The following is a 16,552-nucleotide window of genomic DNA, read 5'->3' on the forward strand; positions in this document are numbered from 1 at the left end:
TATTTCTCAAGTATTTATTCATTTTCCTTTTAAAAAAAGATTATTGAATCTGCTCCTATCACCCTGTCAGTACATTCCTGATCATAATAACACACTGAATTTTAAAAAAATCTCATCTTGCCTCTGACTCTTTGCAAATTACCTTAAATCTCTTTTGGTTATTGATTCTCATGTCACTGGAAAGTGTCTTTCCTTATGGACTGTTAGCAAACTATTCCGAACAGTTCAAATCTTTCCCTTAACCTTTTCTGCCCCATGAACAAATCTAGCTTCTCTAGTAACTAATGTCACATCTCTGGGACCATACTAGTAAATTTGCCCTGCATTCTCTCCAAGGTCTTGACTTTTTCCTTAAAGTGTGGTCCCCAGAATTTAGCACAATACTCCAGATGGGGCCTTACCAGTGACTTATAAAGGATTAGCAGAGCTATGTTGCTTTTGTAATCTATTTTCATAAAGTCAAGGATCTGATGTTTGTTTTTGAATGAGCAGCCTTCTCAATATGTCCTGCCATTTGCAAATATTTGTGTATGCACACCCCTTGCTGTTTTTGCACTCCCTTTAAAATTGCACCATTTATTTCATATTGCCAGCAATGCAATTATTCCGAACACCAAGTTGAAAATTTATTAATGAGTGCTCACAATCTAAATCCACTGTTTATTTCAACAAATTACTGCTTTATTAAAAACTCCCCTAGCATAAACCTCAATTACTCCAATTATTTTACTTATTTATCATTTACAAAAAAATATGGAAGCATTTATGTTGATTCTTTCCAATCCTACAGATTCACACTATTTTTTCGATGGGTTTGTGCCCCATAAATTTCCTTTCCAATCTCTTTCAATAATCCAGGATAAAGACCAGCTGGCCCATTTCAGGTTTTTAAGTACCAACACTACACCAAAATCAGAACTCTCTAGGATATGTTGTTCAATAATTTGAGTGTTAGTACTCCCAACTCCAACAGCCCCCCGACCCCCAAACACTGAAAAACTCTAGAAATTAAAATCCCCCAAAATCATCAATTTTGCTCTTCAGAAATTTAACTTCTTTTCCAGGTATCTTACTAATACGATACTGAAAACAATGTTTCACTGCGGTCAGTATCCTTTGTCCTACTTTTCTCTGGTGTCCTCTCTGATCCTACAATAATCTCTAACCTAGTTTAACACATGCTACATTTGGCCGAAAGTATATCCCTCATCTATACATAGCCCATATGTGAATAAAAACGGTCTTGTTGAATTATTTTTTTGGCTAGAAAAGCTACATTTCACAAGTAGATTTTAATGCTTTCAGCAGATGGAAGACTCAGATACTCTATGAATATTTAATATTTGCTAGTGGGTGTCCCAAGAGCAAGCAATCTAAAAATGATTGATACGCAAACGTGTTCAACTAAACAAATTACTGAACAAAGACATTAATAAAGAAGAATGTCTTTGGTGACATTTATTATTTGACAAACACAAAAAACAGCACAATGCATCACTTTGCAAATAAACTGAAAAATGCTGGTAGTTTCACTACATTTCATATTCTTATCATTCATTAGTTACAGTGGTTTTTAAGGCACGTCAGTGATACAACTTCAAGGATGAACTAAAATTATCCACATGAACAGGTAAATCGGGCTAAACTAAATGATCACATGATGCTAAGCATTTGGTCTGTTCAAGTAAACTTAGCATTTAAGATATGCTGCATACTCTTCACATTATTTGTTACGTTACAGCTACAAGCACAATCTTGGTTCAGCTACTGTGCTGAGGTATTATGTCAGTCATAGAAAAGCAGAGTTATCACACAGAAGGACCATTAACAACTGTCTGAAAAAACAAAAGAATGGGTACATTGGATTTACAATGGTTCCATATTTCTCAAATTGTACTTGACCTGCTATTAAAAACTTTCTATTTATTGAAGTTCCTGCTCTTTCTGCGATAATCCAAATGTAAAGATTAATACTACAAAATCATTAGTTTAAAAAACCTATCAAATGCTCAATGTTAAACATTACCAAATAAACTTTACCATTCTTTATTCATACAATTTCACAGAAAAATGCAATTCAGGCTCTTTGCTGCTCAAAATAAAGTTAAAATATTACAAAATAAGCATGACTTCAAAGCAGCCAGTCAAATAAAAAAGCTTCAGGTACTTTCACAAACAGCAAAAAAAAAAATCCAAGTATAATTCACACTGTGACATTACAAAAATCATTAACTGCAAAACATACTTATTTTGAATTCCACTGTTTATTACAAGTAAACTAGTCAGGATTACAGCAAATGCATTCATCTACCACAGGGTTAATTTTTCCATGTGGATATTCACATCTTATTTTGTAAAAATTGTTCAATTCAACATTTTAAAGGGACACACTGGAGAGCTGCCTAATGGCTCAAAACTTTTTCTAAGAGATAACTCAGCCAATGAGACCTGGGCTTAATTACTGTTCCAAGCTGGAATGGAAGTCAGGTACTCTGATTGGCCTCAATCCTCCTGAGTTGAGGAGAAAGAAAATGACTAGCATTCCTCATCACTGTACCACAACCCGGCAACTTCTCATGCATGAAAGCCAAGTTGGGACAACACAACATATGGCTATGATGCCCCTATTTTTGAACAACCTGCTGACACTATCCATCTAAGCATCACTAGCCATGCAGGATATTTAAGATTGAATAGTGCTTGTGCAAACACACGAACAAGGAGATCAATTGCCTTCATGAGAGGTAGGGATTAAAAAGTAAAAAAAACTGAAAATAAGGCACTATAATTTAGAAAGACTGTGGAAAGATGCTCCTTGGTTGTGTTGGGCATTCTTTTTCTCATATCAAGTGTTCCCCGGTGAAGATCCGTTGGATGGATAACCTGTACTCCACAATCTGGACCGTGGACTGCTTTTACCACTCGAGTGCATGCTTGTATTAAAGTGAGTAGGAGGTGCAGGAAACCCTAAACAGAATCAACAGTATTGAAACTTTAATACAGTCATGTTCCAATGTATTACTTTATAAAGTGAATGGCTAATTTTGTATGCATTCATAAAGACTTTATATTCAATCCATGCATACTTAAAACAATATGGAACTCTCCAGAGAACCATAGAAAAGTTACAGCACAGCAAGAGGCCATTCAGCCCATCGTGTCTGCGTCACCTGCAAAAGAAAAGACTAGTTGCCCATTTTAGTCCCACCTTCTAGCATGTGGTCTGTAGCCTTTGCAGTTTACAGCACTTTAAGTGCAGATCCAGGTGCCTTTTAAATGAGTTAAGGGTTTCTGCTTCCACCATCAAAGCAGGCAGCTCACCGGCTGTGTTTGCTATACTCTTTGCATTTAAATAAATATCTTAACACTGCCAAATTCCTTTGCTGCTTCTGTCACCCACTAATTTTCTGTTTCCCAATCCTTGCTCTGAATTTGTCCTATCTGAATCTGCCCTCAGGTTCTCACCTCCCGGCCAATCTAGCTTAAACCCTCCCCAACAACACTAACAAATCACCCTGCAAGGACATTCTTCCCAGTCCTAGTCAGTCGGGCTTGTACAGATCCCACCTTCCCCAGAAGTGGTCCCAATGGCCCAGAAATCTGAAGCCCTCCCTCCTGCATCATCTCTCCAGCCACACATTCATCTGGTGTGTTCCCCAACTTCCATACTCACTAGCATATGGCCTTGGAAATAATCCAGAGATTACTATCTTTGAGCCATGACGACGTATAAATTGCCAGACAAAAAGGACAAGGTTTGCTACACTGGGACCAGGCGGTTTAGTGGATTAATATATTTGTTTATGAAAAAAAATTTCAATACAGCCCAGACTAGGGTGATAAAAATCTGTTCCTTCTGGCAGCTATTAAGACTGGCATGTATAAAAAAGTTTCATTTCAATAACACAGATGCACAACAAAAATTCACCAACAATTTTAAGTAAATTATTAATATCATAGAATGTAAGGATTTACATTGTTTTATCAGAAGAGAAGAACAAGTGAATAGCACATCCGAGGCCTAGGCTAGGTTGGGACAGAATGGAAGCAGCTTTTCTCTCTAGGTGCCGTTTTGTGATTGAGATTGACACTGAATTAAAAAAGTGTGAAATGGGACAGGTTTTTTTTCTGATTCCTACACAAGACCACTCACTAAGTGAAAATCTAGCAAAAATGAATTTTTAAAAATGGCTTAATAAAAGATCTCAATTGCTAAAAGCCAGGATCTTTCTGCAAGTCATTTTTCTCTACCAAGGTTCCTTTCATAGTGGGCTAATTACCCATTTACTCTTGGCTAAGGCTACTTATAAAATCACTATCATTTATTTCAAATAGAGCTTAGCTGACAATAACTTAGCAGAATTCTACATGCTTAAAATATTTCTACCAATAAAGCCCAAAATTAACTTTATATAGTTTTGCTAGTGCTAAAAAAGCAAAATCCCAAAATATATTTGCTCAGAGAATATTAACTGAGCCCATAAATACAGGATATAAATCAATCATTTCAGAGAAACCTCCTTGCATGAAATATTTATAAAATTTGAGTGTTGAGTTATAATTAGTTGTTAAATCCTTAGGGGGTATCATAACCATAAATACTTTATGTAATGTACAATTCCTGTCATGAATATAGATCAATAAAAATGCAACCAACTGATATTAAAACTAATTCAATACAAAAAAGAAAATATGACATTTCTACACAGTTGTCTCATCTTGTATTTTGATTGGACAGTTCAAAAACCAGAGCCAAAATGCTAAGCATCCAACTCATTTAGATTTAGAACATCCCCAAAGCAAGAACTTAAATCAACAAATGAAATGGTTATCCACCATCAATTTCTAAAACTGAACAAAATCTTTTGATAATAAATATTTTATGAATAAGCATATTGGTAATGTTTACCTCTTCGAGGCGGGGTCTGAGTAATAAATGCTGGGTGATGAATCAGCTCCCGTGGTGAAAAGAATGCATGATAGGCTGAAAATGAAATTGAAAATAAGTATTTAAGAACAGTAAAATCATGTATCAGTTAAACTTTTCTTCAAACTAGTAGTGCTTACCAATAATCATAATTGCAGTCGCAGCAAGTAGTGCAAAAAGTGTGAAGAACATAACTTGGTAAGACTGAATGAACTGCTGGAAGAAACCAACGCCTTCCCAGTGAGCTGCTGTGATATCAGCTGAGAAAAGACAAACAGAAACGGTTAAAACACTTTGTAACATTGCGTGACTGAGTGTTACATACGTTCGCAGGTTTCCAATCATCTTGCATTAAAAACTTCTTTAGTTAGTATAGCGTACTCATGAGGGCTCAGTTATTGAAAGCACTACAATCTGGAACCAAATCAAATGGATGCAGAAGGTCCCAGCCTCATTGCCAACTTAGTACTGAATCAGCAGGCCTCAGATGGGGTGGCAGTAGAGACGCTGCCATTGGCTTAATGGTGCTGGACACACTTCCAGTCACCCACAATAGAAAACATTAGTATGCATATCAGGGTGAACTGGATAAGCCTTGGTTGTAGTACTGTCCCCACTTCCCCAGCACGCACTGACGAGGCAGAGACATGAAAAATGGCCACTTAGATGAAATGACAGAGTGGCTGGCAGCCATGGAACTATAACCCTGCTCAAAAGTTAGCAGCTATAAGGAGGAAAAAGGTTGAAATAATGTTAAGAAAATTACTTTTCAGTCTTCTTCCCCCATTTTGTATAACATTGTGGCTCAAGCAGAAATTTGGCAACCCACATTCTGAAAATTTATGAACAAATCAGTTCCTTGGCAACAATTCCTTGAAAACAAATATGGCTACTACTAAATGAATGGTCTGGTTGTGTACCTGGATCCTGTTTCTACTCCAGTTGCAAGATGCCACATAATAGTCCCTAGAATTTGTTAAGCAGGAAAGATGGTGAGTGAGGCACCCATATTATAGTGGTGCCAGGACAAAGGAGCAAGGAGTAAGTTCTTCAGTGCTATGCCTTCTATTGTACTGATTTATTGAGCATGTCACCCTTCAAAAACAAGCTAGCTATATAATTTGGTGTTTAAGCATGAATATCAGCAGGTTAAGACATATGATGGGGTCTGTATTGTCCAAAAATAGATAATGTATAGGAAAAGCCAAATACAAGGACAATAAATGGCAGCAAAATTTGGCAGCTGCAGTTTAATCAAAACATTTGTTCAATAGCATCACCATAAGATAATGACTGCCTCTTGGTTCATATCAATCTTTAAAGACAACAGTGTGCACTTCTAGGACCCACATATAGAGCTCAGTTGCATCTCTCTAATAAGATGTGAATCTGATATCAAATAGTCAAAATTACAGATCAACACATTCCTGATTGGAAGGGAGTGGCATTCAAGCTGCTTGGTAAGCTTAAGTCTTATTGGGTTAAATGTCAATCTCAAGAGGATCTCAAAATGTTAAATCTCAAGAGGATATCTGTCAAACCAACTGCTTAGATAAAAATGAATATAAAAAGTGCCCAAGACTGAATGTCAAAAATCTGGTTCTAATTCACTGCCTCTATATTGAATCTCAAGTACTCTCCATGTTCAATTACACATGCTTGATACCCACAGCCACAAACCAATCTTCTAGATGCATGGTTTGAAATAATTGCACTCTTGCTACAAGTTGAACAGATCCTCCTATCCTGTTAGGGAGCTAGAAATTAGTTAGTTTCTGAGTTTCCTGGAAAGGCTGCATCTTCCCTATAACATGCAAAAACAGAAGGTTCCTTTATAGGAACACTGGCCATGACTTAAAAAGCTTCCATTTCTGGAAAATCCTGGTGAGAATATAAGTAACCTTCATGTCTCACCCTAGCAATTCAGAGAAACAAGGCCCCACTTGTCTTAAAAAAAAACTCACGATGCAATCCTCTACTGACAACCCATTGATACCTGGAAAAATTGTGAAAAGGAGTTATTGTTGGGGCACGCTGGCAGCTGCAAGGAGATTCATTTTACAGTCCCTACTGCCATCTCCTGAACCCAAGTATGAAGTTCACTACTTTAGAAGGCTGAACAGTTCAATATACAGTTTGGATAAATTGGCTACTTCAAGATATGGCAGGACTTCCCTTGCTGTATATATAAACTTTTCACTACTTGTTCCACCACAAAATAATTAGTTGAGAAAGGAGCTTCTATTAAATAGATCTGCAGATTTTGAATGCTTAAAATGATCTGCTAAGATCACGAAGCAGAAAATAATCTAATATCTATCGCCACACAGGTGTCAATAGTAGGCTAGTGCAATTGTTTGACAATCTACTTTTATTTAAGGAATAGCTTGGTCCAAGGGTTAAAATTAGAAGTGTTAAATCTTTGCGCAGAAGGTTGTAATGTTCTAGAAGAATGGGCCAAATGATGTTTGGCAATTAGCATTTAAACTAAATTAAAATGCAGCGTCATGCATGTAGGTAAGACTAACATGTTCTAGTAATTACATGATATTAAAAGAATCTAGGTAATATTGTGAACGGATCAGGGAAGATTTACAACTAATGCAGAGAAGGCATAGCCAAAGCAAACACAGTATTGAGTTGTATCGAGAGGTGCATTGTCATTATACAGGACAGGTTGATCGTTAGGCCACATATGGAGTACAATGTTCAGATTTGGTCTGCCAACATGGTGCGAGACATAGTGGCCTTGGAAAAGGTCACAAAAGAGTTACATAAATGATCCCTACCTTAAAGAATTGTAGTTACTCAGATAGATTTAAAGAACTGGGTCTATTTATTTTAAAGCAGCATAGGCTTGTAAGTGTCTTAATAAGAGGTATAGAAATCAATAAACAATATTGCATGCATACTGATTGATTTTTCAGTTTGACAGACTGGGGAAGACTCCCCAAGAGACATGTATTTAAACAATGCAAAAGTAGAAACAGGCTCCTGACTGCTTTTAATAGATTGCGGTGGTCAGGAAGGAATTTTAATTTAATTTTTAATTTCCCCCATTTATTGGATCTAAGTTATTTTTCTGTCTCTTCCAGTGGCTTTGTTGCTGGGAGAGGGAGATATGATGGGGGAAGGAAGTGTCTAGTCAAGATGCTCCAGGCATCATTAAAGCTTGATGGACCAGCTGGTCTAATCCTGTCAGTAATTTATCACCAGGATAACTCTGTGCTTCTGCTAATGAACAAAGGAGTTAGCAGGTTGCAAATCTCAACAGTGTCCAGTTCTCACTTTTCCGAATTAGCTTAATATCTTTTTTGAACAAGGCATGCATTTAGAGATATGGCAGGATAGGTCAGGGCAAATTGTTGAATACTTTCACTTCAACCATCCTTCTGAGAAGCTATCTGGCCTGCTTGTACCACATTTCTGTAGAATCAGCCTATACCAGAATACTGTGCTTATATACCAATTATATCAACTATTATTTTATAGGAGATCAAAATATATAAACTTACGTTGCGCGTCTGCATTTTTATCAGAAATGTGCAGGACTTTCACAGGAATAGAGACTGACTGGTCTGTCATTGAGTTGGAAATGACAAGAGTTGTTGACATGGATCCCTGGCTTATTAGCCTAGTATCAGACAAGGCGACTGTAAACTTCACATAGCTTTGTAGGCCATAGAATTTTTCCTTTTCTTGAATAACTATCAATGGTGATCCTGGTTTAACCTAAGGGGGAAAGAGAATTCTCCTTACTCCAATATAAAATATAGATTACACATTCTATTGGCTAGGAATAGATGGCAAAGTCCATACTGTGACACACTTTATACAAGTATGATTTCAAAAAGCAACCTGTTTTACAGTGCAACCTGTGGTAGCATTACAAACTCAACAATCAGTGGGTCTATTATTTTTCACAGACTGGTGGACTTCCAGTCTCTCATTTCATTTCCTGGGTCAAATGCTTTCTGGATACCCCAGCAGAGGGACAGCTCAGAGAACCATGGTGTTGTATCCTGTTCTGGAATCCTTGGCCATCTGTGTTTTGGGCAGAGGTTGGCAATTATGGATGGTATTTAATCTTGTACATAAAACTGATAGGAATATTGTCAACAAAGGAAAAAAAAGAGGGGCAAGGATATGATTCATTTCAGAGCTGCCATACAGAGAGTTATGGCCTGGCCTGGCCATGTGTGGTAGGATTTTTCTAATTGTACATCTACAAGCAACTGCAGAGTCACGCATTTCAATCCCTACCGCCCAAAATGATGATGATGGGCAGTTGAATAAGATTGGCTTTCCACTTCACCAATTTCAATTTTGCTGCCATTATGACAAAGGTGAATGGGACAAGGTTGCTTCAGTAGGTAAAGGAAGTCAAAAAGCTTGCAGATATATATATGTATTATATACCTAAAGATGGGTGCTGATTTAACTTTAAGTTGAAATTGTTGGTTGGCAAGTCTAGATGTGATGTAGAGAAAGTGTGTGTAGTTTCAGGTATACTGATTTTCACATAGAAAAAAATACTTAAGACTTCATACAATTTTACTGAACAAATCACTAACTTCAAAATGTAAAGTTCAACATGCCCAGACGATTTTTCAAAGAATTAATTCTGTTGTCACAGTTAGCTAAATGACACCATAATAAAGCAATTATGTCACACTTGCCAGTGTTCTTGTTTCTTTCAAAATTTGCAACTATGTTGTGTTCTGATATCTGTGCAATATATTGCAAATATATGTACATGTAATGGCTCTCACTTTAGCGTGCTGACATGTGTTCAACAGCACAAGTCAGTCACCAAACAAATTACATCTGCCTACTGGTGCAAGCTTACCAGTCCTAAAGAGAGTCAGTATAGTGGAATTTCAATGATCATTTTAAATTAATGTATCAGCTCCAGTTTAATATTTGCAGTTCAAATATCTTCACTACAGCATCAAACATGTGCCTTGTCTGTGTGTAGTGAAAATAGTGCAAGTAAAACTGAAGGAAATTCTATGGTTCTACATACCAATGACTGATATTTAAAAATCAAAGTCACAATTAACAAGGTATAAAACACATATGTTAAGACATATGCCAGTTAGTCCCTTACCTCTAGACTCCCAAGAATTTCAGAAGTTCCAAACACTGTAATTTCAGCAGCTGTATATAGGTTGCTCAAAAGGATCTCAGACTGATCAGTATAAAAACCAGGTAAAAATGGAATGCTAGCACCAGTTTGTTCTCTGATGAAATGAGCATCAGATATCGAAGCTTTCACACTGACAGATGTTTTGGCTTTACTAAGTTCTTTCAGTTGGTGGTCAGACAACTTCTGCATTGTAATAGAACAAGTGTAATGTCCTAACAAGGAAGGAAGATAATTAATTCAAATGCAGCTATTTAAAAAAAACTCTCTTGTTTCGTTTCAACCAATACAAGCATAAAAGATAACAAATCAGTGCCAAAACTGTATGAAAACAAGCGATCAATTAAATATTATTCCATGAAGTGGTCAAAAACCTTTAGTATGAATTTTAGTTTCTTCTTGTATATCCTATATGTCAAACTCACCAGGAAGCTACTCATGTAGAAACTAAAAAACAAATACCTGTATGTGTATCAAATCCTGTTTTAACATTAAACAAATCTTCAGGTGGGATTTCTATTGCCCCATTATTAAAATAGAGATCGCAAGTGACACTGGATTCGGGGTGTATTTTAGCAACTGCTTCGACATGTGCAGCTGTACAGTCTCCTGAAAGAGAACAAAACGAAATTTAAAATGATACAGACTGAAGATGACCGGTTTGGTTTCAATATGTGAAACTTCTCATTACAATATTCACTCCATTTGTGAAAAGTCTTAATATTCTGGATAACTTTAGTCTCAAAAGTGAATAAAATTTTAAACTCATATTAAACACGATATTTGCTATTTTCATGGGGGAGGTGGAGGGGCAACATTAGCAATGCTATTCCTTTAGCCCATGAATTCCAACTTTCAGCTCAACCCTAATATACAATGTAGCAAATGCGTTAATTATTATTTATCAGTAAAAAAAAACACAGAAGGCAGACTGACTTACAATATAAAAGTTCTCATGTCCTCCAGAAAAAAAAAATTACCTTTCAAATTATTGCTGCTCTCTCCTATGATAACAGACACCTTAAATGGTGCAGCATCTGGTTGGCTTGTCAAAAGTGTACCACTTTGCACTTGTGCAACAGTCTTCCAAGCACTCTTAATCACCAGCTGGAAAACAGATTAACACTTAGCTAAATAATCATTTATAAGACCATAAGAAATAGGAGCAGGTGTAGGTTATTTGGTCCTTTTGAGTTTGCTCTGCCAATCAACATGATCATGACTGATCTTCTACCTCAACTTCACCTTCCCTCACTATCCCCATTTCCCCCAATAGTTAAAAATATATTGACCTTGAATATACTCAAACAATTGAGCAGCTACTAACCTCTGGGATAGAGAATTCAAAAAGTTTCACAACTCTAATGAAGAAATTTTTGCTCATTTAGGTCCTAAGTGTCCAATCGCTTATTCTAAGACACTGACTCATAGTTCTAGACTTCCCAGTCAAAGAAACATGCTCCTAGCATCTAGCCTATAATGCCCCTTAAGAATTATACTATGAAATCACTCTACATTCTTCCAAGCTCTAAGGTTAATTGGCTGAGTCCATCTTCATAGGATAATGCCCTCATCCAAGGAATCAGTTTAATGAACCTTTATTATACCCCCTCAAATGGAAGCACATCCTTCCTTGGGTAAGCAGGCCAAAACTGTACACAGTACTCCAGATGTAGTTTCACCAAGAGCCTATATAATTGCAATAAAACTTTCTTTACTTTATACTTCAATCCCTTTGTAATAAAGATAACATACCACTGCTTGCTGTACCTGCATGTTATCATTCTCTTGTGTATAAGGATACCCAGGTCCCTCTGAATGCCAACATTTCCTAGTCTCAGCATTTTAAAAAATGTTCTGCTTTTCTATTTCCTTCTAAAGTAGGTAACTTCGCATGTTCTGACATTATAATCCCATCTGTCACTCATTCACTTAGCCTATATCCCTTTGCAGCCTCTTTACATCCTCCTCACGGTTTGCTTCACCAACCTAACTTTGTATGGTCAACAAACATTGCATGTGGTCTCCTCATCAATGATATAGATTAACTATATTGACACCCAAGCACTGATCCTTGCAGCACTCAAAGAGTTACAGCCTGTCACTCCAAAAAAATGTCTTGTTCATTCTATATATAACTATATATGTATTTTATAGCAATGGTACAAATATATCCAGCAGTTGTCTGAAATGGGTGTTTTTTGTCAAGAAAAACTGCATTTGAGCAACATTGTATTAACAAAGAATAATTTAGCTGTGTGAGCCACTGAAGAAATCAGCAATGCAGGTTGTAAGCCTGAGCATTTATCAGAATCTTCATGTACATAATGGGCCATTAATTCAGAATGGAAGTCTCATCATGTAATTTGATGAACACTTTCTTCCACCATGTTCTACAACTTTAGGTATCTTCTGATGCCTTTCTGCCCTATTATTGTAAAGGTTAAAAAAAAAAATCACACGAGCCAAGTGATTGGTTCCAGGGTTGGGGACAGGTGTGAAGAGCAAGTCTGAGAATCATATCTTTAAGACATATTATTTATAATTTTGCGATCTAATTGATTACTATCAAACACCAGAAGGTAGGAGAGATTCAGTACTGATTTCAGGCAATTTTATTTTTTAAATGAACACAACTAAGATTTTGGGATTGCTATAAAACTAAACATGCTTTGGAGGACAAAAGCAAAATACTGATGCTGGAAATCAACTGAAAATGCTGGAAAAACTTAGCAGGTCTGGCAGCATCAGTGGAGAGAGAGAAACAAAGTTAACGTTTTGAGTCTGTATGATTCTTCTTCAGAGCTTTGAAAAGTGAAATGAGTGCTAATTTTTATTTCTATGTGTAATAATTTATATATATATATATATATATATATATAGTTTTTATACACATATAAGTGCAAGATAAACAGATGATTGGTGTGAAGGTTACAAGGCAGTAATCTACATTGTGATTTTACATTCTTCAAAACTTAAGAGTAATTTGGAATTGTTGTGTGGCACTAGTCTGAAAGCAAGCTGCATTTCAACCAGAAGTGCAGAAAATAAAGAATGTAAAATATACTACTTCAAGCCTCTACATTATTTTAAGCATCAAGAACCATCTTGTCTTTTTTTTTAAATTCTGCATTTGTTGCAACAATCAAGCTCAAAATACATTTAAACTCCTAAGTCAGTCTTTGTCCATAAAAATGCTAAATCAGAAATATCGTGTACCTGCAGTACCAGTTGCATCTGTAGGTAGCAGTGTGGTGGGGAATACCAATATAATCAACAGATCAGTCCAGGGATGTCTTTTAAAAATTGCAGATGGTGACCAGCAAATGTTTAAAAACAAATACAGGAGACTGACCAAACCTACTGCAGCACTAAATTACTTGGCACCATGGTAATGTATAATGAAGCCTAACAAATCTAAAATAGAGAGATGAGGTGAGGTGGAGCATTCAAGTTAAAAGCCAGGGGAGGGGTCAAAGGAGATATTTCAATGGGCCATGAATTGTTTCATTGGCTCAGGGTTAGCCCACCCAAATGAATGCAAACAAATGATATGGAAAAGACTCTGTTGTCAGAAAGAAAGCCAATTTGGGAATGATCAATGTTCACATTCTGAATGTATGTTGTCATGTATCTAGAACCAGGGACAGAGTTTAAAACTAAGGAGTCTCCCATTTAAGACAGAGATGGGAAGAAATTGTTTTCTCTCGGAAGGTTATGAATCTTGGAACTCTCTTTCGCAGAGAGCGGTGGAGACAGGGTCATTAAATATTTTTAAGGCAGAGTTAGACAGATTCTTGACCAATAGGGAGACAAAGGTTATTGGGGTAGATGGAGTGCAGAGTTGAGGTCACAGATCAGATCAGTTGTGACCTTATTGAACGGCAGAGCAGGCTCAAGGGGCTGAATGGCCTAATTGACATGTTCATCAATTCGAGGCAATTTTTAAAAAGGAAAATTTAGCATTTGGAGGATTTAAAATTGCAAGTCAAAATAAATTGTACTGACATTAAACAAATCACTAGTGAGGTTAATTTAAGAGTCCAACACGCAGGCCCGTACCTGGCTGTGGTAATGATGGCAAACTGTCAACATTTGCCATCACTGCTCCACCAAAGTTGATAGCAACTTCTGGAATCCACACATGCAGAATTGTGTGGAAATCCAGATGTCACTGCCAATGATTCTTGGCTTCTCCAGAGGGTAGACTGGCTCCTATCCACCTCCAAAAGACTGCAATCAATTGAAATAAACTGATTGATGAGAACTTCGACTTTTACCACGTTAGACTTGCTGTAAAAACCCTTGCAAAAGTTGCATCTTGCTGAATGAGGTGTAACTGGGTTATTAAGTGCTTACTAACTTAATTACTGTTAAACACCCTAAGTAGTCCTGAAAAATTAATTTCATATATCTGTAATGTCAGGTCACTCCATAATGATAAAAAAAACACAAGAAAAAAAATCTTTTAAAGATAAGTTTATTTTAATTTCTATACTACTTCAATAATTTATTTCACTTTCTGAAATATCCTTCACCTTTAATTTAAGTGTTTTTAACTTCTTGGTTTGCTGCATGCAAATACTTTAATGTGATTAGCTCCTTACCTGCTTGCTGACTTCATTTTGCTGCATGCCAAGGTATCTCCTCAATTTGGCACTTGATTAAACTACCATCAGGAAAAACAAAAGCCATGCCACAGAGATTGCTAGATTTTTGTGGACAGCTTTCTTTGAGGTCAGGGGCAAGCGCCTTTGCTTGCTGCAGACCACAAAATCCAAACTGTAGTTTTGGTCATTTACCACAAAAAGGATTTAAATATATTAAAAAGGATTCATGGAAGAATGATCAGGATGTTCCAGGTCTTAGGTGGCTAAATTATGAAGACAGGATCAAGCAACGCAATTTTGCATTGGGGATAGGACTGAGGGAAAACATCATATTGGACTTAAAAAAAGCTATACATTAGGTGAAAACAAAGTAGCTACATATAGAGTAAAGAGCACAATGGTACAACAGAAATACAAAATCCCCAAGTCTCAAGTGAGTTTAGAGATCAGAAAAATTCCCCTCCTTACAGAATAGTAATTATGTAGAACAAACTCCTAGATTAAATTATTGCTTTGGAATCGATTAGCACCTTTAAATCTATATGAATAAGGAAAATTAAAGATTTTGGAAACATTTATATTGCTTTATTGACTTGGTCGGGGGAGGGGGGGTGGAAATTAGAAAAACAAATGCTTTGCAAGTAGGTGACTAAAAATTGGGAGGAGAGGGAAGTGCGTAACAAAGACAAATTTGTATTTATATAGTGCCTTTTATGACTTCAGGACATCCTAAAGGCACTTCACCATCATTGAGGTACTCTTGAAGTGTAGCCACTGCAGGAGTGATCCCATATGGATGTTGGATGGAGTGTGCTTGAAGGCCTGACTGGCTTTTCATTCCATTTTATTAGATTCATATATATTGTGCAAACTGTCCTAGCCCCAGTTATTTGTGACTGAATCTCACTATGATATCCACTATTTCATGATTGCACCCCACTCCCCTCAAGATGCAAATAGTTTCATATATATTACAAACATTACAGGAGCTTCTCAAGTACAGTATTGAAATATGTTCCCAGTCATTTTACAGGAAAAATATCTAATTGTTTTATTAAGACAGTGCAATTGTTTCAACAAACATCAGCAACCTCTAATATTTAGTCAGAAATAAAACAAAACTCAATCTCAGCATTTGTGCCTCATTACCAAATGGGTTTACCTCTTTGTAGGTTTTGAGATGTCCTGGTACTTCATAATAAACAGTGACAGACCCAGAATCTCTTGCAACTGCAGTGCCGGTCTTTGGGTTAATCTGAAGAATATTACCAGAAGATGAACTCCAAACTCCTAATTGCGCTGGAGGAACATAGGTAAAGTTCTGGTTTTCATCATGTACTTGTACATTAGGTATTCACATGATCTCAAACTGTTACCAATGTCATTTTATGTGCTTACCTTCCTGATTAACTAGGTTACTGCTGAAACAGATGACATCACCAACCACAATATCTCCCAGCAAGTCAGGATAAATGAAATGTTCAACAGGCAAGGGAATATAATCTGCAATTCCAGTATGCTCTGTGTCCCAGACTCGCAACAAAGTCAGCCCCACATTCACAGCCCTTATTATAAAGGTGTTATTAATGGTTCCTTTGCCAATCTGCAGCATGTCATCCCTTCAAAAATAAAACGTTAAGAAATAATGTATTATAAAATGAACACACTGTGTGTATTTGTTGTGCCTTTTCTTCCTAGAACTTCAGAAAAATGGATATCTATCCCACAATATCATCAAGTTTGGGTTTTGTGTACACAAAACAATCCTCAGACTGAACATGTTTGTGGGAAACGAGTTCAGGAACACTGACTGAACCAATGTCTGGCAGTATTGGAAGAGATTCCAAGCCTAACTGACTTCAGGGAGAG

General features: G+C 36.7%; 1 protein-coding gene across 2 annotated transcripts in view; it reads right to left on the reverse strand.

The window, feature by feature from the left end:
* Window positions 1-1,433: 1,433 nt before the first annotated feature.
* nup210 (nucleoporin 210) overlaps window positions 1,434-16,552 on the reverse strand; it is a 103,496-nt gene continuing 88,377 nt past the window's right edge. For both annotated transcript variants that reach the window (XM_041191767.1, XM_041191768.1), the window contains 9 exons: window positions 16,082-16,302; window positions 15,846-15,982; window positions 11,054-11,180; window positions 10,536-10,682; window positions 10,038-10,288; window positions 8,443-8,659; window positions 5,068-5,187; window positions 4,910-4,984; window positions 1,434-2,967 (listed from right to left, as the gene is read on the reverse strand). In XM_041191767.1, the coding sequence (XP_041047701.1) occupies window positions 2,846-2,967; window positions 4,910-4,984; window positions 5,068-5,187; window positions 8,443-8,659; window positions 10,038-10,288; window positions 10,536-10,682; window positions 11,054-11,180; window positions 15,846-15,982; window positions 16,082-16,302 (1,417 nt within the window). In that variant the 3' untranslated portion in view covers window positions 1,434-2,845. The remainder of the gene's footprint in view (window positions 2,968-4,909; window positions 4,985-5,067; window positions 5,188-8,442; window positions 8,660-10,037; window positions 10,289-10,535; window positions 10,683-11,053; window positions 11,181-15,845; window positions 15,983-16,081; window positions 16,303-16,552) is intronic.

This window comes from Carcharodon carcharias, chromosome 7 (genome assembly GCF_017639515.1).
Source record: "Carcharodon carcharias isolate sCarCar2 chromosome 7, sCarCar2.pri, whole genome shotgun sequence".
Lineage (NCBI taxonomy): Eukaryota > Metazoa > Chordata > Chondrichthyes > Lamniformes > Lamnidae > Carcharodon > Carcharodon carcharias.